Raw genomic sequence first — 20,017 nt, forward strand, 5'->3', positions numbered from 1 at the left:
AAAGGGTATTAGGTTACGGTGGCGTCATGAATAATATGTACAAGAAGTCCCTCCTCCATCCAGCAGCCGTTCCGAATTGGTTTGGAGCCCGCACTCCAATACCTCACCAATGCTTCAAACCAATCTCGTTAGCATTGAGAATGAACTCCATGAACCCCGCATTCGTATCCAGGATATTGTGGACATACTCTGCCGCGGTCGGATAGAAGTTCGTGGGGTAGCCAAACTCCATCGTGTAACCATACACCTTGTTGAGCTTCTTGTTGCCGTGCCACCTGCTGAACGACCAGTCGTCACTAGCGCCAGACGTTGGGTACAACCCTACGGCCTGCTGGGGCACGTATTCGCGGCCGCCGACGGCTTTCATTGCGGCAGTGGTACGGTTGGCCTGAAGGGCGACATTGTACCAATCTTCTTCGGAGATGTACTCCTTGTAGATGCTGTCTTCGACGGGACCACGCTTGCCATCATACGCCGGATTGAACAGGTTCTGTTTAGGGTCATTGGCCTGATTGACATCGTCACCCCACGAGTAGAGAAGCGTCCCGGCGGCGGAGTGAACATCGATGAACCAGCTGATCTTGGGGAACTTCTCATATACCCAGCGGATATTCTTGGTTTCGGGCTCAGAGAAAGGGGCGGTGCCGTAGAAGGCCTCGTCGGCGGGATCGCTAGACGCAGGCTCCACGCTGGGGTCGAAATACTTGGTGAAGTTCCACAAAAAGTCAAAGTTGCGATTCAGGTCGACGCCGACCGTTTTAGGCTTGCCGGGAGTGGAGCTCTGAGGGTTGCGGTTCTTGCGCCAGAGATTCCCGTTCGCTTGGTCGTAGCGGACGCCGTCCGGGTTGGAGAGAGGAATGAAGACAATGCCGGAGTCGAGGACCTTGCTGACTTGCTCCTTGGTGAAGCTCTTCTTGCCATAAGTGAGTCCGGTGCCGTGCGCATCCGCATAGAGGAGGTCACTGATGAAGTAAATGAGGTTGTCGGGACCGCCTCGTTCACGAGCGTGGATACCCGAGTTGAGGAAGATGTACTGGTGGTCATGTCTGATGCTCCCCAGCCAGTTGGTCTTTGCGTTCCTGTTCGCCACACCGCCAATGACGGTTTGACCCTCATACGTCTTATAAGGGGCAACAAAGGTCTCTATGCCGTACTTCTTGGAAAGAGCTTTCATCGCCGAATGGATTTCGTTCACATTGAGGATGGGGCCCAGATCGGCCTGCTCTCCCGGTTTGCGGGAGCCCAAACCTCGAGGAGCCACCTTACCGCCCTGGAAGCGGTCTCCCTTGCCGATGGGAGCTGCGGGTTCCTCCCTCTTGTTGAGATGATCCATCATGTCGATGCGTACCACTTGAGGATCCAGCGTCCGCTTCAGCATGTCCAACTGCTCAGAGGAAACGAGAGCGTGTAGCTTATGCTCACCGTCGGAGCGCATAACAACCGGTCTGCAGCCATAGTCCAAGTTCGCATTGTTCCGGATGAAGTTGTGGAGATCCCTGGCTTCTTTGGCGTGGAGAGCGATGCTGAGGATATCGGACGCAAAGGCCCATCCTGGAAGGAGAGTAAGAAGGGCAGAGGTCTTCATGGCACAGGTATGGGATGCTAGGAATGAAGACTGAGAGGACGAAGGTCGGTCGCCTAGAGTCCTGGGTAGAGGAGGTTTTTAATGTGTCCGATAAACCAAGAATTGGGACTTGTCGTCCAGCCATGCTCGCGGGGTATCGCTTTCCACCTGCCAGAAGAGGCAAGAGATGTCGTGGTGCAAGGAAGGACAGGCCAAGGGGATACGGCCTTGGCCTACTCAAGCAGCAAGGGCTGCTCGGATGGACCCAGCCACTCCACCACCATTCGTTCTGTGCACGCCAGGACCTTATCAGGCGCTGGTAGGAAGAGGGACGAGCCTCTGAGAGTGGAATGGTGTCGCCTTTGCATTGTGCTGGGGTAGGAAGTCGATCGGCAAGGGAGTTTATCCATAGATACCCGGTGATATTTCTAGGCCTCGGTACGGGACTAGAAGCAATAATTATATTCAGCGAATGCCCTTATATCAAGATGTCGAAATGTACAGAAAGATCTCCCCCGTACAGATCGCTGAGTTCGCCAGTATAGAACACGTTCTAGAATTACGATGTGGCTGACTTGAACTCGGCGGCCTTCGTCAATCGATAGTCAGGTCTATAACGACGGGGCTTTTGGGCGCTCGTATCCAGTCCGACGAAACCCGACTTGAAAACTCTACTTCACCAACACGCTCACGGCCTGCAGATGGTGCTACCAGGTTTCTCGGCGTACCTTCGAAATGTCGCAGTCTCGCTGCTCGTACCATGTCCGCTTCCAAGTCCGAGAAGGTCGACGGGCCGCTCTTTTCTACATCGATGGAACGTGTCGAGGATGGCGGGCGCGCATTTGTTATAACGCGTGTCCGTGTGGGCGTCGTGTTTAGGGAGGCGTACGTCCTCGACGGCGAGCTTGTTGCAGTCGGCTGCCGCTTGGGTGAAATACGATCAAGTGCTTCAACAGAAAGAACATCTCTGAACAGCCTGCCAGCGGGAGTCCGAAGCTTGGAAGGCGTACCATTTCTTCGTACAGTGGCGCGTGACGGGGGACTTTGTGTAAGATCCAGTCTCACAACCCCTGCTGTCCTGAGTTTTGCGGGAGCACGAGGCAGGGGAAGAATCGACAAGAGTGTTTCGCTGTGTTGCATGCGTGCCCGCATTCGCTACTCCTCCAGGCGTGACATTTAAAACGCTCCCATCATCAATCCTTCTGCGCTTGGTCGCGCTCACAAGCTCGCGAAACCCATCTGAATTTGTCGGATCAACTGTCGCTGAGGGTGCCCATTGCCGTGAGCCGGTCTGCCTAGATGCTCGGGACGTCGAAGGAAGCCCTAATAAGAAATCTAGCTCTTCAAATATATCGCAATCTGAGTCATCCGTAGCCTGAAGCACAGATGATGAAGAAGTGGAGAGGGACGTGGTCGGATAATAACTTGGCCGAGGGACGGAGTTTGTTGTGAGCGGAGGGATCCTCAAGTTCGTCGATCTGCTAGGCTTTGATGGGGTACATAGGGCGGCGTCTCTACCTCTCCCATTTCCATGAGTGAGCAACTGACATGTCGTTCCAGAAGTGGGTGTAGCGCTGTATGGACGAACATGGAGACTCGCCTTCGACGGCGAAAGACAGCCTCGACCGTCTTCACGGACATCGACTTGTCGCTTTCGCTTCCCCGTTGTCTTCTTTGGGGAAGGTGTTGGGGGGTTCAACACATCAGCAGACAGACCTTGTTCCAGGAGATAATATGGGATTTCACATTCAACGCGATGTTCCGGGTCAAATGGTATGTCCTTCGCTCCGTCCCAATACCCAAGACGCTCGCCTTCGAAATCACTGCGCCTCAGCGAAGTGAGTGCAAAAGGCGAGAAGGTTAGTTTTCGCTCAAGGAGCGGAGTCTGCGTGACATCCTTCTTGGCACGCTGTTTGACAAGCCTGATCGCATGTGGATTCCCCTGAACTGCTGACGACTCTGCAGCCGCCAGAACCAAGGACCGAGTTAGAAGTATGGGCTCCACTTTATTCATATAGGACTTTCCCCATATGTTAAAGTTCATACCGGTTATCTTCAACAGCTCAAGCTCGTTGATGGGTTGATCCCATCCCTTCTCGAGACATCGCAAGTTTCGAAGTCGTTCGTCAGAGGAGATGTTCGGGCGAAGGTACTTTTCGAGCGTCTTGATCTTTGGAAAATCGGAGGGAATTTCGCGTCTTAGGAAGGTACCCAACTCGAGACTCCATAGGCGGCACTCTTGTTGGGTTCGGCAGCGACAAAGGCCTCTTCCCAGACCGGCTTTGACAGCACGAATGGCCGTCGCTTTGCCGCATCCAGGAAGTCCTTTGGTATCGTAATTGCCACCACAGAGCATCGCAAAAAGAACCAACCCTTCCCGGTCGAACTTGTGCACGCACTGGATGTCCTCTGCTCGGATTATCCTGACTGTTTTCCCACTCTTCTTTGTATTCTCCTTTGAGCGATCAGTCGAAGCTGAACCCTTAGCGACGCGATCATCCCGGATCAAGAGGCTAGATCCAAACATCATGGTGTCAGAATCCTGGGAAAAGACTGCGTCAACGACACCCAGCTGCTGCAGCCGAGCGCATTCGGCTTCAGCCTCCCCTGGTGCTTCGTGATACGGAACTCTCAGGTGACGAAGCACTTCTTTCAAATCCTTAAGTTTCTCGTAATCAACCCTATTCCCGCCTTGCTTTCCTCGCTTCCAGGGACGGCTGGGACCATCGAACACGAAGAGGAGTTGAACGTTCATAGTCAGCCAGCGACATATTCGATGAAACATTGTCTTCTCTATCCCTCGGAAAACTGGTTCGTTCGACTTCTCGCGTATGGTATAGACCTGAGCCTGGGTGAGGTTGTTGAAACGCCAATCGGCCTCGTCGACGGCGATCCGTAGCCGCCGGCCATGGGTTCTGAAATGTTCCTCCGCCAGTTGTGCAAGAGGAATGATATGATCCTGTTCTCTTACGACTTCCCAAAAACTGAAGCAATTGTAAGTATGTTTGAGGTAAAGTCGATAAACCGGAGATCTGGATGCGCGCTTACTCTTTGATACCCATTGGCTCCGGGAGGATGGGTGCTTTATGCAGGGAGACAAGTTCCAGAAGCTAGGCGGGCGTGATAGCCCAACAGTGCTGGCCTTTCAAATATTCTTGAAAAATGCTACAAATGATAACGCTATAGGTATATGATGCTTGTGAGTGGGGAAAGATGAAGAGACGGGAATGGTGATAAGGGGTGAATTGGCAAGGGTTGGTGTCGCGTCGCGAGCTTCAAGCGGTGGCTGGGATTTCTCAGCAGACCCGTAGTCAGGTGCGGGTCACATATATTTACAATCACCAGCTTCTACTCCAACAAGAAGTTATTTTCGTCTAATATCTGTTGTCCGTCTTGTAGAACTCTTCCTTAAATTTTTGTTTTCTTCTTAAGTCTCGTATTGGAAACCAGATCTTCCCTTCTCAAAGGATTCTCCGAAAGAACGAACATTTGAGAAAGTCGGCAGACTTAGACATAGCATATTTACTAAAGCTACTTCACAGAAGTCACGACTAACTCGTATTGATATTTCTATTGCTGCGTAAGGCCTACACAGCTTGCTAGTACTTTTATATACATATCCCGTACAACTAAAAACTCTAGGAAAACCCTTCTAAACGCATTTTCATTCAAGAATTATTTGCAACATTCTCCAGCCAGTCTGTCTCAATATCGAACACGCTTCCTCTACCCTGACTTTACAAAAGAGAGAAAACATGAAAGAAGATATGATAGGATACATAAACGAATGAAATACAAACGAGACGAAGGAAAGGACCTCAGAAAAAAACAAAACATGAATCATAAAACCGTCAGACGTGCTAGTCCAGCCCAACGGTAGACCCATCAGGTCTCATTCCATTTCACAGCAAAGGCTTCGCCTTGTTCTGTGTCCACTCTACCCTACCGTCTCCCAATTTCTTGATCTATCCGTCCTAAAATGTCGCAAACATTGGAAGCATACATACCGCAACCATCCATACACACCAAGTCTTATACATTCTTGCATCCAACTTCCGATCCCTCTTCCGCCCAAGTCCCATGACCGTCATGCCCACCACCCCAGCTGCCGAGATCCCCACGCACCCCAACCCAAGATTCCCAAGATTCCACCTCACCAAGTCGAACCCGAACCAACAAGGTAGTAAAATAGACCACCCAGTAACAGCCCCAGCAAGCAAATATCTTGCAGCCGTATTTCCCAACGCCGAAATCACCGTCTTCCTGCCCCTAACCCGATCCCCCTCCTCATCCCTAAAATCCTGACTATGAAACGTCGTAAACAACGCCGTCACCAGCATCACAATCCAGCCCCACGCATCCCTCGTCAAACCCACGTCCTGCCCCAGCGCTACCTGCAAGCTACTCGAGAAGAAACAAGCATAGCCCCCGGCATTCAGCGCATTGCGAATCACGCCGTGCGCATCGCTGCCGCCGAACTCGTTGTACGCCAGCACGAGCGCAGTGTACATGAGCCAGATTTTGAAAACGATGAGGCCGAAATGGATGGGGGTGAGTGCGATGAGGAGGGTGTAGGTTAGGCCGAGGAGGCAGTGTGCTTCGGCTTGGGTGATGAGGCCGGAGGGGAGGGGGCGCCAGGGTTTGTTGATGAGGTCTTCTTCGATGGATTCGGAGTGGCGCTGGTTGTGGAGGCAGAATTGGGCGACGAGGAGGTAGAGCCAGGATATTACCACGGGGAGGCGAGATAGTAGCAGGCTGAGAGAGGGAGATGGTAGTGATAGGAGTGGCCCTGAGAAGTAGGCGCTCAGGGCAAATATGGTGGATGGGATGATTACGTCGTAGATCTGGTCGCAGGTGATTAAGTGGAGGGCGTGGAGGAAGCGGACGGCCTGGCGTTGGAGATTGAGGATATCGACAGTATCCTTGTGGATCGAGACCTTGAAGGAGTTAGCACTGCGACTGGCCATTGACTCTAATAGAAGAAGGGAAAAGATAGGCGTTTTCAAATGTGCAGACAGCTCTGGGATGGGTTGAACGGGGTAAGCTGTCCAGTCTCCACCAGGAGTTTAACCATCGAGCTGTGGGAAAAAGGGGAGAGATGACACAAGAGACCTGATACTCCGTCATGTCCGTATGGGGCGCCTCCCACGCATGCGCTGTCGGACTGACAGGCATCGGACGGACAGGATGTAGTACGCAATACCAGGCAAAAGGTATTCGATTAAGAAAAAGCAGTCAACAAAGAGAGAGAGAGATTACGAAAGCGGTGGAATATGGAAGAAGCGGTAAAAAATTTGACAGAGGCGGTGTATCGGAGATCCACTGCGGTGAAAGAGATACTAGCGCATGGCGACAAAATGCCGGCCTCGGAGGGGTACGCTCGATATTCTCTTCTGCCCAACTGCGCCTCGTGCACCCAGAATACAGAGAAATAGTGCAAAGGAGATGATAGAAATATTTAATGAAGAAATGAGGGGAATGAGCAAAATATGGGGAAGTCGGCAACCGGGATCATTCTGTATCAGAATTGATATGTCAAGCGAAACGGCGAAGGACAACCTCAAGAATTGTACTGAATTCCGCAGTGAAGAACACGGTGGGCAAAATGTGGATGTATAAGATATAGTTTTACATACCAGCTTAAACAGAATACCCCTTCTATCCTTCATTCCCCCTGGTAGGGGGAGAGACGAAGGGATCGAAGCATCCGGGGAGGACAGAGACGTCAGTCTCATTGCAAAGGCCGGTTCGATATGAAGTCCCCTTCTCAATTCAATAACCGGATGAAGTATAAACAAAAGATCTCTCAAAGGGACCAGCAATAGTTCGCGAAACTTAGTGCGTTCCCAACGTCTTACACGCATAGAAACCGTGAACAACAGCAGGTAACTCTACACTCCCTCCCCTTTTATACCCCATCACCGCATCCGCTGTCACCATCACATGGAGCATCACCTCCCCCCCCCCCCCCCCCCCCCCCCCCCCCCCCCCCCCCCCCAAAACCCCGGCTTCCAGAGATCTGGACTCGCACATGCCACTCCCATGGTTTCCGCTTGCAGCTGAACATGACTCCGGCACCTTCATCTTCTCCCCAGCAAAGGGGCCGGATCAACGCGATGGCAGGGTGCCGAGGGTGTGTGTCGAAGCTGATGTTATTCGAAGAGATGAAGAGGAGCACCCTAAGAGGTCGGCGACTCTGAATTATCATCGTCTAGGGCTGCCTTGTTCCGGATGATTGGGATAAGGGAACCGTGAAATCGATTGTAAGCGATCAGTGGCAAGGTGTCACAGGTGCCTTGTCCCCAATAGTCGGGAGAAGGAGGACGATGAAAGTCCGAAGTTCGAGTGGAAGCGATGGGTGGAAGTGTGGCTCAGTTCCCTTGTTCTCTCTAAGCGAGGAGGGTCCCAAAATGGGGCGAGGCGAACCACGAATTGTACAGTTTGGGGTTTTCCGTGTCGAATCGCTTGCTTGAAATAGTGAATGATCTTCGTCATAGGTTACTTGTGGTTAGCTGAATAGAGAGATCACGATCTTTTGGGTGTCTGGGCAGACTAGCTCAGCTGATAGGTACGGACTTGGGAGCCTTGGGAATTGCTTCAGCCAGCCCGCATCATCTGTAAGCGCTGAGTGTGAGACACTTAGAACTTGCTCACGGCAGTGTTTAAGGGGAAGTGATAGGCCAGTGTCGGTATTGGGGAGATATCCAGGATGAACGCGCAGGCACATCTGGCGGTCTTGCACTCCATTTCTGCATATGGAAACTAGTTGCGTTGAACAGTGCTAGACCACTCACAGAGTCCAGAGGATACCTAGCAGGTCCCAGATTAGATCCTACCATCCAGCGATAGACAGACGTCACCAGCTGTCTGGCTATGTTCACAGGGCACGTGGCTCCTGTTTGGTAAGACCCTGCATGAGGGACCAGCGGATATTTGCAGGCGGGCCGGACCTTGGTCCCACACGTTCCAACCTTATCGAAGCCAAGAAAAAGCAATAAACCCAACAATGAACTCTATACGGGACGTTCACTTTAACACAGCATTACTGAATCCGGCCTAGCGGCCCGCAAGTTACCCCTCTCCCTCCGACAATGTCTCCCACCATCACACAAAGCCACCATGACGGACCTCATCGCCGGCATCTCCAAGCTCCAACCCTTCTCCAACAAGCAAAGAAGAGCCGAGGACGAGGACGACGTAGGCGACGTTATCGACGCGAACACCGTTGCCGGAGGCGGACATGCATCTCGCCAGTCCGCAATCACCAAGGACCAGCTGCGCGTCAGCAGAGCACTGAAAACGTTTCTGGCAGAAAAAGGTATCTTCAGTGAAGACGAAGCGCAAGAGCTTCTAGCCTCAGAGCAACCTACGCGTGCATTGCGCGAATTCCTGAACAGATCGCACATCGTTGTCCCGCCCGATGTCGTCGATAGAAGCCATCCGCTGCCAGACTACTATATCAGCTCCAGCCACAACACGTACTTGGTAGCTCACCAGCTCTATGGTCAGTCGTGCACGAGTGCGTACGAGACTGCTCTGTATACCGGTTCGCGATGTGTGGAAATCGACGCTTGGGATGATGACACCAACAGAGACGAGCCCAAGGTGACGCATGGGTACACACTCGTGTCCAACATCTCCTTCCGCTCCGTCTGTGAGACGATTCGCGATGTCATCGATAAAGAGGCTAGCGAGGGCAGCAACGCGGCACCCATCATGATTTCCCTTGAAAACCACTGTGACGCCCACGGCCAGCTTCGCCTGGTCCACATCATGAAGGAAGTCTGGGGCGACCGGCTGCTCAGCAAAGACATCCGCGACAAGGGCAAACGAGAGGAGGAGGGAAGCGGCGAGCATGTCACTCTCGCCGAGCTGGGCAACAAGATCGTCGTCATTGTCGAATACCATTTACCCAACGAAGCAGACGACACCAGCGACAGCTCCTCTAGCTCGGACGACGAACAAGAGCGAGCCGCACACCAAGCCTACCGTGAAAAGAAAAAAACCACCAACGCCGGCCCCATCATCCCCCAACTCGCCGAACTAGGCGTCTACGCGCAATCCGTCAAACCCCCAAACCCTTCCTGGTTCGAAAGCGTCCTGGAAAACGCGCCGCACCACCCACTCATCAACGTCTCGGAGACGCAGCTCCTGACACACATGCCTGCGCACAACGCAAAGATCGCAAAACACAACGCCCAGCATCTCATGCGCGTGTATCCCAAGGGCACGCGCATCTCGTCGCGGAACCTCCGGCCCGTGCCCTTCTGGGCCGTCGGCGCCCAGATCTGCGCGTTGAATTGGCAGACGTTTGGCGCGAGCTCGCAGCTCAACGAGGCGCTGTTCAGCGGTTCGAATGGCTATATTCTCAAACCCGCGGCCCTGCGACGCGGTGGGACGGGAGTGCTTACGGCGGGAAGGAGGAAGAGGCTCAGATTGCACGTCGCTGGCGCCACGGATATACCTGTGCCTGCCGACCGCGACGACGAGATCAAACCGTACGTAACATGCACGCTCATCCACCCAGACGATCTGGAATATAAACCGCCGAAGCGGAAAACGAAGCCTTACAAGCCTCATAAATTGACGGGTTTCCTGCACGGGGAGAATCCACCTTCTACAGACCCCATGTGGGACGAGGTCCTCGAATGGGAGTACGATGACAATGAGCTTGTTTTTCTGCGCCTGCTTATAAAGAGCGATGATAGTTTCGCGAGTAACCCGACGCTGGCGGTCGCTGCGCTGAGGGTTATGTATGCGGCGCCCGGGTGGAGTTTTATCAGGATGTTGGACCTGGGTGGGCATGAGACGAGGTGTAGTCTGCTTGTGAAGTTGGAGATTGGGGATGTGTGAGTTTTTGATTTGATGTTGAGACGCGTGGATGTAGTGCCACGACCTTTTGAATTCTCCCTGCGCGAGGTGGGAATGGATGCTTCACTCTTGAAGCAGCTCCAGGCAAGTTGAGGTATTAACGGCCGCTTAATATCCACACAGTGTGTGTTCGCATCCCAGATCTTTATAACCACTACTCCTCGATAGGGCCTGCGCTCAAACATATCACAGTGCAAGTCAACCTAGCAGAACACTCATTAATCAACCGCCACAGCACGTGAGAACAGCGGAATCAGAAGTCAAAAGCTCAAGACGCATCTGGCACTGACATATCAAACGCTCATCTATTTGCTGTCTTCCAGGACTCTAAGATCGACGAGACATGATAACAAATACCACATGTGAACAGCTCTCCCAAAAATAGTATGCTAAGCTGCCTGCCACATCTCTCCACCTACGCACTACCACCCCATCCCTACTCCTTCCTCTCCTCCTCCCCCTCCTCAATCGCCTGCCCCTCAAACTTGGGCAACCTCGCCTGCACATCCTCCCACGTCTCCTCCCCATTCACCATATTCACCACGGCGTCCACAATCTCCTGCTCCGTCGCCCGCACCTGCTCCATCGAGTCTCGTTCCCGAAGCGTAAACGTGTTCTTCTGCACGCTCTCGAAATCCGCCGTGATGTGGAACGGCGTGCCCAGCTGATCCCGCCGGCTGTATCTCTTCCCGATACTCGCCGACGAATCGTCGACGGCGAAGTGGATACGCTTTTTGCGTAACAGCGCCGAGAGCCGGGCAATGAGGGGCTTGAAGTCCGGATGTGAGGACAGTGGATACAGAACCACGGGCATGGGGGCGATCGACGGGGGGAAGGAGAGCACGGCGCGGGACTCGTCGCCTTCGCGGCTCCAGTAGACGTGTTCGCAGAGGGCGTAGAGGATGCGGCCAATGCCAAAGGACGGCTCGATGACATTGGGGGTGTAGGTGCGAATGTTCTCGGTGCGGGTGCGCTTCTCGATCGTGATAAGGTCGGGGGTGAGTTCGACTTTGCCGTCGCCAAAGTTGGGCACGTCGAGGGTTATTTTTCCAGCTTCCTTGAGCTCGACGGACAGCTTCTCCCTGGATGTCGTTAATGTGCTGCGAAGAAGAGTGGCAAGAAAATTCACCTACCTGAGCTCATCAGAAAGCGCATCGATCGCGCCCTGCACAGCCGGCGCATCTTTCCTAAACTTGGGCCCAAACTCCTTCTTGTTGGTCTCCGCAGCCCAGTACTCGACGGTGCGAGGCTCATCCAGCCTCTCCCTAACCTGCAAGGGCTGTCCAGTCCTCTTCATGTGCACAGTGAGATCGTAGGCGCTGCGGTCGGCGCATCCCACGCACTCGATCCAACCATAACTGGTCTGTAGCTCGGCATCCCAGCAGTCGGTCGCGTAGTGGGCCATTTCCGTGGCCATGTGCTGCCTGAAGCGGATCTTCTCAGGGTTGCAGCCAAGCTGGATGAGGAAGAGCTGTACCCTGGCCAGGAAGTACCCGAGCGTCTCGTTGTCCACGATGCCCTTCTCAACGGCCTCGCCGATGGGCATGGGAGAGACTTCCGTCTTCCCAGAGAGTTGTGTATCACGATCGAGCAGGTTCAATTTGACATCTGCCACCTCGTGGAAGCGGGCATGCTTCTTTCCACCCTCGGGGTCCACAAAGTGCTCAATCTCGCACATCAGAAACTCTCTTACCCGAAGGAGACCAGCCCGGGGAGAAATCTCGTTACGGAAGGACTTTCCAATCGTGGCGGAGGCGAACGGCATGCGGTGGTTGTTGTAGTCAAGCAATTTCGCGAAGTTGAGAAACTGGCCCTGTGCGGTTTCGGGTCGGAGGAAGCCGTAGAGCGAGCTAGAGGGACCGATGTTGGGGATGTGGAACATGAGATTGAACTGAGTGGGCGGGGTGACGGGATTTCCGGTGGCGGGATTTCTTATATCGTACTTCTCAATGAGCAATCCGAGCTCAGCTCCATCGTAGTTGTCGATCTGAGGGACATTAGCTGCTCGTCCTAAGACACCGCACGTATACACACCTTGGCCAAAACCTCCTCGTACTCCTGTACAAGGGCGTCATCCAGCTTCTTGGCCTCCAGATTGGCCAGAGCCTTCTCCTTCTTCTTCTTCTTTTTCGGGTCCTCCTCTTTTTCGACGTGGACAAGTCCTCGGGCCTCCTTATCGCCCTTCAGTCTCATCTCCAGCACATTCTCGACGAGGTGGTCGGCACGAAGAATGTCGCCATTTGCTTCGTCCTTGACCATCCAGTCACAGAAGCGATCGACGTGTCCCGACGTCTTCAGAATCTCATGAGGGGTGACCATTGGGCCTTCGACTTCGAGCATATTCTCTTCAATCACAAAGTGCTTGCGCCACAGGTCGACGATGTTGGCATTTAGGGCGCATCCAGGCGGGCCGTAGTCGTAGAAACCAGCGACACCGCCGTAGATCTCGAAGGAGGGGGTATAGAACAGGGTGCGGCGAAGCAGGCCGTCGAGCTCGGCACGGCTGAAGGGCTTGCCCTTGAGGGTGGTCATCTCAGGGGCCATGGCTGAGGATTGGTTCTGAAGGCGACGGGGAGGGACGATTTGAGCTCGGCGTGAAACGGGCGAAGTAGAAAAGCGTCGAGCGACTAAGAAGGTGGGCCGAATCGAAAGAAAACTGTGGCTGAATCTTACGAAAAACGGCGCCACCATTCAGTCATGAAAGGGAAAAGAAAGGGAATGAAGCCTGGGGCGACCGTATGGAAGAAGCCAAGGGTCGCAATTCGCCAGGAGGGGGTGAGAGAGTGTGCGTTGGTGGTATCGGGTGGGGCTTAAGACGGGGAAGCCAGATGCGGTTTCATAAATTCTTTACTTTATTTGGGCTCGTGACTCACCAAGGATAAGAGATGCCAAGCGATTAGATGGATAAGATAAGATAGGCTTTTCCGACTCATCACCGAGGAACCTAGAAGGGCACCGCTTTACGGGCGACGTATATTGCTACAGACAGTGCACAATTCATGTCCCGTGTACAGCTCTGAGGCGACGACGTGCAGGATCCGTCCTGAGCACTATGCCTCGACATCTCTGACAGTCCTCTCTGACAGCATCGTTATGCATCCAGGAACAGCAGAGTGAAAATGGTCGATGCAGATACTTTATTACAATAGCGGCAGTCCATCTTCTGTACGGTAACCTTGCAGCCTTTGCATTCTCCCTTTTATGAGAAGTCAGAAGCACCTGTACGGTCTGGGAATAGGATTGGAAATAAGGTAGCCGCGCGGTTACGGGTCGTGGACGACCTACCCTGGAGCAAGACCCTGTTGAATATGCATGCTGGACACAATGGGAAATGGCTCCTCGATGGATCCAAGCGGTTCCGTCTCGAGGCAGGTTTGGGACATATCTGTAGTCTCAGAGTCTGACTTGTGAACGTCCCACTACTTGATGAACCCCCTAGAATGGGTGCAGACAAGGTCCCACCAGTGCCAACAGAGTTGTTAGACCAGACTATGTACATACAACGGACTACAATCTCGTAGTTCCCCATCCCCTGGTAGTCTTGTATCACGCGGACTCGCCAGACCGCCTCGCATGCAGGTGCCGTGCCATAGTCTAGGGTGCTCACCACCTGTGAGGCGCACCGCGGGGCGCGCCTGGAACCAAGTCGGCGAGCTGACCGCAGTGCAGAGGCAGTAAAAGGGACATGATTGTCCACGACAAGAATCCACAAGGGAGACGTGTCTCCAGCGAGTGTGTCCCATGCCGTCGCCGCATCGCCTCGGCGCCACCGCATGGCCCCATCTTGGACACTGGGTTTGTATTAGAAACACAAGACATGTGCACACAGGTACATATAAAGCGAGCTGCCTGTGCCGAAGTTGCTACTTTTTGAGAATACTATCCGGTATATTGCGGCAGTTGACGCAATTCGACAGTTTCGCCGACCAACTCCAACAAAGAGTCAGTCAACAAGCAATCCAGATCGCGAACGGGACAAGACAAGCACGACCACAAGCACAAGCCAATTGCTTTACAGAAGATCCTCTCTTCACAACCTTCATTATTAATCGACCGGAGCATCCCCGCTGAGCCTAGTGTACATACTCAACTGCTGCAACCGCAACTCGGAATAGCCGCGCAACCAGCTGCAAGGCACGCTTCACCGTTCACGCCCACTCCCACTCGTGTGATCGCAGCCGAGCATCCAGATCAAGAGTCCTCCATTACCAGTCACCAGCCCCGTGGCGATTAAATACTTAAGACGCTTTAACCCCAGCTCCGATCCGGACTAAGGTTAATCTCGGCCTTAAGTCGCCAGCTTCGATAAGAAAGGCGGGTGGGCCCAGCACCTGCTCGACTGCCAACAACCTTCGACCAGGCGCCACCACCTCTTCGTCATCCATCCTAGCGAGGACCCAGGCACCGCTCCTATTTAGACGCCAGCTTGCCCCATCTTCACTTCTACTCTCCTTCCTACCCACAGGACAACTTCACCCTCTGCTCACCTCATTCCATCACTTTCGACTTGGCCGCTAGATAACGACCTCGGCATAAGACCACCTACCACTACCAGCCCACCTCTACCTCTGTTCATCACAACCACAACCACAACCATGCGCCGCACATCCAGCACCTCAAGCCTGACCGCAACCTCCTCCTCCTCCTCCTCCGCCGAAGAAGAAACCATGCAAATCTTCGTCAAAGACGTCTCAGGCCACAACAGTTCGTCCCCTCCCCTCCCCTCCCTCTCTTGACCAAACCCACCACTAACACCCTCCCCCCACAGCAATCCCACTCACCCTCCCGCCCACAACCACAATCTCAACCCTCACGACCCTCCTCTCCCTCCACTCGCACCTCCCCGCCTCCATCCGCCTCGTCCACGCCGGAAAACACCTCTCCACCCCCTCGGCAACCCTCGCCTCATACGCCCTGCCCCCCAACGCAACCCTGCACATGGCCCTGCCCCTGCGCGGCGGCATGCCCCCCAAGAAGATCCGGTGCTCGTTCAAGACGTGCAAGGACGCGGCGCAGCGCATCGTCGGCGACTGTGGGTTCTGCCAGGGGCATTTTTGCGGGAAACACAGGTTGCTCGAGGAGCACAAGTGCGAGGGGTTGGAGGATTGCAAGAAGGAGAGTTATGAGAGGAATGCTGAGAGGTTGGAGAAGGAGAGGACGGTTGCTATCAAGGGGGTGTGAGCAATGAGCGATCGTCATAGAGGAATGGATGGGTGGAGACGGTGCGAAGCGTTTCCATTCATCGGCTTTTTTTCTTTTCTCTTCTGTGGGTTCTTCGACGTATCTGTCGTAGGGGTATTGGGTCTTTGGGTTAGCGGGCCGGTGCATGGGCGTTTTCCTCCCCCAGCCATGGATGCTGTTTTTCACACAGTAGGCTATTCTTAATGCATGTATTGGGTGTTTAGATTTCGTGGTCACTGCAATACATCAATCTTGACTCTTATTACTCTTATCTCATTATATTGAATGGATTATCAAGACGTGCATGATGATGCTATTCAGGGGAGAGCTGGGAGTTACGAGTCCATTTTCTGATCATTACTCACGTGCCCGCCCGTCAAGAGCGAAACCCTCTATATCATCCAGTCTAAATAACAAAACCCAAACCAATGCAATCCCCTCTTCCTTACCTTCCTCGCCATAACTAATCTCGTATTAATCCCCTTATATCTTCCCTCATAACCCAAATTACAATCCCATCCAACAAGCCAACAAACCAACAAACGCCACCCAATGCCCGAACCCCACCTCCCCACAACCCATCCAACACAAAAACAGACCCCCTCCCTACGGCCCTAACCTCACCCCCTCCTTCCCCGTCCCCGTCAGCGTCCCCGTCGCCGCGGACCGAGGCAACGGACTCGTCGGCCCCGCGCCGCCCGATGCAGTGCTGCTAGGCAAAACGCCATACCGGCCGTACGTCTTCTGGTCTACGGAGACGTAGTGCGGCAGGCGGCCCAGGAGGTTGAGTTTGGCTTCGAGCCAGCGGAGGAGTTTCTCGGGGGGCACGAGGAATTTGATGGTGTTTGTTGCCCCTGAATTTCTTTTGTTCAGTTTGACAGCTTGGGGAGGGGAGGATAAAAGGGAGGGAGGGATTCAGGGAGAAGATAGGGGGACGTACAGAGGTATCCGATCCCTGCGCCGCACAGGTGCCCGATGAGGCTGACGTTGGGGACGAGGATGCTGGTCAGGAGGATGAGGATGAGGGGGGTCGTCCAGGTGGGGATTTTGTAGGGTCCGATGCTGGGATTCGTCGATCAGATATAGACATCAAATCAGATTTGGGAACGGGGCTACCTGAAGTGCGGATTCGCCTTGTGGGTTTTCATGGCTTCCGAGGCGAGGAGGAGGAATACCCAGATACTGTTTTTACGGATCAGTTTATGTCTGGATGGAGACGTATGATTCGGGCACAGAGTGTGTACCTTGCGCCCATGACGGTCGTGTTGCTTCGGAGTATGAATTTCTCGAGCAGCGTGTAGATGCCGCCTGGGAGGGTGCCAAATGCTGGTCATTCACTCGTTAGGTCTATGTGTTTTTATTGTCTTAGAGGTGTCGATTCTTACGTCCGGTGAAGAGAAGCAATGTAACCAGCGTGCCGAACTCGGATTCGAAGCGCTCGAGGAGAGGGGCTAGGGCGATGATGTTGAAGATCATGTGGAAGAAGCCGAGGTGGATGAGGGGGAAGAGGTTTAGGCGGTGCACTGGGGGGGTGCGAAGTTAGCTGGGAGGCTCTGGAGACGAAACATATGCCGTCTTTCAACGCCGTATGCATATACCCAGAAAAGCCATGTATTCATCCTGACCGAGTTCAACTGCCATCCTCAATCGGATATTCCCAGTCTTTGTTCTTGTCGCGTCTTATCTCTACTCCCTCTTTCCCAGCATTCAGAGATACAAAATCCACCTACTCGTCCCGAAATTCACCTTATCCGGTTCCAGGCTCGCCCATTCTCTCAACCATGCAAAAGGTATCGTCGCAACCCATAGCGCAACAATAATCGTCAGAAGCACTCGTGTGCACAGGGGTAAGCGCAGGACGTAGGATCGTATGCGCAACGGATTGAACTGGGGAAACGACGGCATCGCGAGACGGCCGGAGCAAAAAGACGCGGTCGCGGAAAGACCGTGCTCTTACGGAGGGAGGTTCGAGGTCCGGAACGGTCGCTTTCGTGGCCGTGCGACTCTCACCACGCGCGGATCGGATGCACGTCGTTGAGATGGGACCAGGGTCCCGGCCGGGGGTGGAGGCGCTAGCGACCATCAATCAGAACCTCCGAGACGCCGCATCCAGCAGCTGTGAAGAGCCGCAACACCACGCCGGATGGGACGGGCAGTATGGCCTTGTTAGGTGAGTCGGAGTGATTTCAATCCGAGATGTACAGCCTCTAACTGCTACAGCGACGTTACTGGCGCTCCGCAAGGACCCCCGCATCCAACGGCTTCCACCATACCTCTCCCTCATCTTTATCATTGTCGGCGTTGCCTGGCTTCTGCTGCTCCCTCTGGACGAGTATTCGCGGGAGACGTACGTGTCGGAAAATGCATTGCTGCCGGGACAGGTGCATACCTACTTCACGGGGAGCGAGCACAATATCTTTCGAGCATACAGGCACGAGGTTGCGGCTCTGGCAGACAAGCCCGTCGAGGAGTGAGCATTATGATTCAATTGGTTTTGGAAGATCATGGTTAACAAGAGATTAGGAGGTCCCGCGCTTTGACAGATATCTTCCGTTCGCACAATTTGAAGGCTGCTACGCAGAAGTACACGTACCAACCGTCGGGTCGCAACATCACCAACCAGAATGTATATGCCGTTCTTCAAGGCCCTCGCGCGGACGCAACCGAAGCCCTTGTCCTGATTGCAGCATGGAGAAACATGGATGGCGAAGTCAACTATAGCGGGGTGGCTCTTGTGTTGACGCTCGCCCGGTATTTCAAGAGGTGGAGTCTCTGGTCCAAGGACATCATCTTTCTGATATCTGGCGACAGCACCTCGGGCCCCCAAGCCTGGGTGGATGCGTACCACAACTCGCATTCGCCGGCTGCCATAGACCCTCTTCCCATCAAGAGCGGTGCGCTGCAGGGCGCCATTGCTATCGACTATCCCGCCGGTCCGTGGGGCCACCGCTTCGACAAGCTGCACATCATGTACGACGGCGTCAACGGGCAATTGAGCAATCTTGATCTCTTTAACACTGCCGTTAATATTGCCAATGGGCAGATGGGCATCGGGTGCACGCTGCAGCGCATGTGGTCGCACAAAAACACCTACCAGGACCGACTTCAGACAATGCTCCGGGGCATGCTGAGCCAGGGGCTTGGCCACGCTTCCGGTCCTCACAGTGCCTTCATCCCCTATCACGTCGATGCCATCACGCTCCAGACGGTTGGAGACGGCTGGCACGACGAAATGAGCCTTGGACGCACCGTCGAGTCGCTCTTCCGCAGCTTGAACAATCTGCTCGAACATCTGCATCAAAGCTTCTTCTTCTACCTCTTGCTGCATTCGATGCGCTTTGTTAGCATCGGCACCTACCTCCCCAGCGCCATGCTCCTCGCAGCGAGCTTCTCCATCTCGGCCATCGCATTATGGGTACAAAGCGGACGCCCAGATCTGGACACCCCAGTGCCCAACCCTGCCTCCACGCACCCTTCACCGCAGGAAAAGAAGAGTCCCTCGATAGAAGAAGAAAAGAAGCCTACCGCGATGACCGAAGTCCACCTCGACACCCACAAAACCCTCATCCCCTCCGCCCTCCTCACCACCACCGAACGCTCCCTCCTCTACCCCACCCTCTTCACCCTCCTCTCCCACACCCTCGGCCTCCTCCCCCTCTACCTCTTCAACAACACCCCACCCTCCTACCTCCCCACCCTCCTCAACCTCTCCCTCGTCCTCTCCCCCGCCCTCCCCCTCCTAACCGCCTCCTTCCTCTCCTCCTCCCCGCCCCTCCGCCCCACATCCCAACAAACAACCCTCATCCAATCCTTCTCCCTCCTCCTCCTAGGCATGTTCCTCGCCGCCCTCGCAACCCTAAACTTCAGCCTCGCCTTCCTCGTCGGCTGTCTCTGCTCCCCGCTCGCCTTCACGCGGTACCTCCCCGGTAAGAAAATCGCTAGCGCCGCGCAGACGCTGCTTCTCGCTGCCTTGAATCCCGTCGTCGTGATACGAGCGGCGTGCTGGTTCTGGGGAGCGGATGTAGGCGATGTGGTGGTTCGCGCGGCCGAGGGGTGGCATGTTTGGGGTTTGTGGACCCAGGTCGTTGTTTGGGAGGTTTGGTGGCCGGCGTGGTTTGCGGGTGGTGTGGTTGTGGGGAGGGGGCTGTTTTCGTGATTTTTTTTTAGAGAAGAGGTGGTGCGGGTGGGATGGGTGTTGTGGGGAGAAGGGGGTAGGAAGAGGTGCTTTGAGGCATGGCGGTGGGATTTGTCGCTTTATTGAGGGCACACCATCAAAGCATTGAAGCATTGGTCTGGAGCATGTTTCGTGGGCATACCTAAAGTCACCCGATTATGAAAATGCGGTCAGGGAACTAATGCTGGTTTGTCCCTGGCTTAGATTTTTCAACTCTCACTGTCCCT

At 54.2% G+C, this 20,017-nt stretch overlaps 9 protein-coding genes across 9 annotated transcripts; 3 read left to right on the forward strand and 6 right to left on the reverse strand.

Moving 5' to 3' along the window:
• Positions 1-103: 103 nt before the first annotated feature.
• On the reverse strand, positions 104-1,585 carry EI97DRAFT_373651 (zinc carboxypeptidase A 1 precursor; the record flags this gene model as incomplete). The annotated part of the gene is made up of 1 exon (XM_033795410.1): positions 104-1,585. The coding sequence occupies one exon, from the start codon at positions 1,583-1,585 to the stop codon at positions 104-106; it is 1,482 nt and encodes a 493-aa protein (XP_033655796.1).
• A 453-nt stretch (positions 1,586-2,038) lies between these two features.
• EI97DRAFT_394477 (PIN domain-like protein) lies at positions 2,039-4,778 on the reverse strand. Its single transcript, XM_033796301.1, has 2 exons — positions 4,613-4,778; positions 2,039-4,548 (listed from the first exon to the last, which is right to left on the reverse strand). Exons 1-2 carry the CDS (start codon positions 4,624-4,626, stop codon positions 2,514-2,516), a joined length of 2,049 nt encoding a protein of 682 aa, XP_033655797.1. The 5' UTR covers positions 4,627-4,778; the 3' UTR covers positions 2,039-2,513.
• A 726-nt stretch (positions 4,779-5,504) lies between these two features.
• On the reverse strand, positions 5,505-6,531 carry EI97DRAFT_486317 (uncharacterized protein; the record flags this gene model as incomplete). Its single annotated transcript, XM_033802160.1, has 1 exon — positions 5,505-6,531. The coding sequence occupies one exon, from the start codon at positions 6,529-6,531 to the stop codon at positions 5,539-5,541; it is 993 nt and encodes a 330-aa protein (XP_033655798.1). The 3' UTR covers positions 5,505-5,538.
• A 2,017-nt stretch (positions 6,532-8,548) lies between these two features.
• EI97DRAFT_249029 (PLC-like phosphodiesterase) lies at positions 8,549-10,644 on the forward strand. The gene has a single exon (XM_033794121.1). It carries the CDS (start codon positions 8,684-8,686, stop codon positions 10,415-10,417), a length of 1,734 nt encoding a protein of 577 aa, XP_033655799.1. The 5' UTR covers positions 8,549-8,683; the 3' UTR covers positions 10,418-10,644.
• Positions 10,645-10,720: 76 nt separating this feature from the next.
• On the reverse strand, positions 10,721-13,254 carry EI97DRAFT_431517 (glycyl-tRNA synthetase). Its single transcript, XM_033797959.1, has 3 exons — positions 12,470-13,254; positions 11,569-12,422; positions 10,721-11,517 (listed from the first exon to the last, which is right to left on the reverse strand). Exons 1-3 carry the CDS (start codon positions 12,977-12,979, stop codon positions 10,872-10,874), a joined length of 2,010 nt encoding a protein of 669 aa, XP_033655800.1. The 5' UTR covers positions 12,980-13,254; the 3' UTR covers positions 10,721-10,871.
• A 339-nt stretch (positions 13,255-13,593) lies between these two features.
• Positions 13,594-14,564, reverse strand: EI97DRAFT_249093 (uncharacterized protein). The gene has a single exon (XM_033794122.1). The coding sequence runs from the start codon at positions 14,208-14,210 to the stop codon at positions 13,635-13,637; it is 576 nt and encodes a 191-aa protein (XP_033655801.1). The 5' UTR covers positions 14,211-14,564; the 3' UTR covers positions 13,594-13,634.
• A 200-nt stretch (positions 14,565-14,764) lies between these two features.
• Positions 14,765-15,768, forward strand: EI97DRAFT_249190 (uncharacterized protein). The gene is made up of 2 exons (XM_033794123.1): positions 14,765-15,139; positions 15,204-15,768. Exons 1-2 carry the CDS (start codon positions 15,031-15,033, stop codon positions 15,614-15,616), a joined length of 522 nt encoding a protein of 173 aa, XP_033655802.1. The 5' UTR covers positions 14,765-15,030; the 3' UTR covers positions 15,617-15,768.
• Positions 15,769-15,946: 178 nt separating this feature from the next.
• EI97DRAFT_394488 (uncharacterized protein) lies at positions 15,947-17,629 on the reverse strand. The gene is made up of 6 exons (XM_033796302.1): positions 17,347-17,629; positions 17,002-17,139; positions 16,861-16,942; positions 16,733-16,798; positions 16,557-16,678; positions 15,947-16,470 (listed from the first exon to the last, which is right to left on the reverse strand). The coding sequence occupies exons 1-6, from the start codon at positions 17,519-17,521 to the stop codon at positions 16,223-16,225; spliced, it is 831 nt and encodes a 276-aa protein (XP_033655803.1). The 5' UTR covers positions 17,522-17,629; the 3' UTR covers positions 15,947-16,222.
• Positions 17,630-17,732: 103 nt separating this feature from the next.
• EI97DRAFT_499749 (Glycosylphosphatidylinositol:protein transamidase, GAA1 component) lies at positions 17,733-19,790 on the forward strand. Its single transcript, XM_033802625.1, has 3 exons — positions 17,733-17,786; positions 17,837-18,086; positions 18,140-19,790. The coding sequence occupies exons 1-3, from the start codon at positions 17,774-17,776 to the stop codon at positions 19,770-19,772; spliced, it is 1,896 nt and encodes a 631-aa protein (XP_033655804.1). The 5' UTR covers positions 17,733-17,773; the 3' UTR covers positions 19,773-19,790.
• Positions 19,791-20,017: the final 227 nt, after the last annotated feature.

The sequence above is a fragment of the Westerdykella ornata genome (assembly GCF_010094085.1).
Source record: "Westerdykella ornata strain CBS 379.55 unplaced genomic scaffold EI97scaffold_5, whole genome shotgun sequence".
NCBI classification, from domain to species: Eukaryota; Fungi; Ascomycota; class Dothideomycetes; order Pleosporales; family Sporormiaceae; genus Westerdykella; species Westerdykella ornata.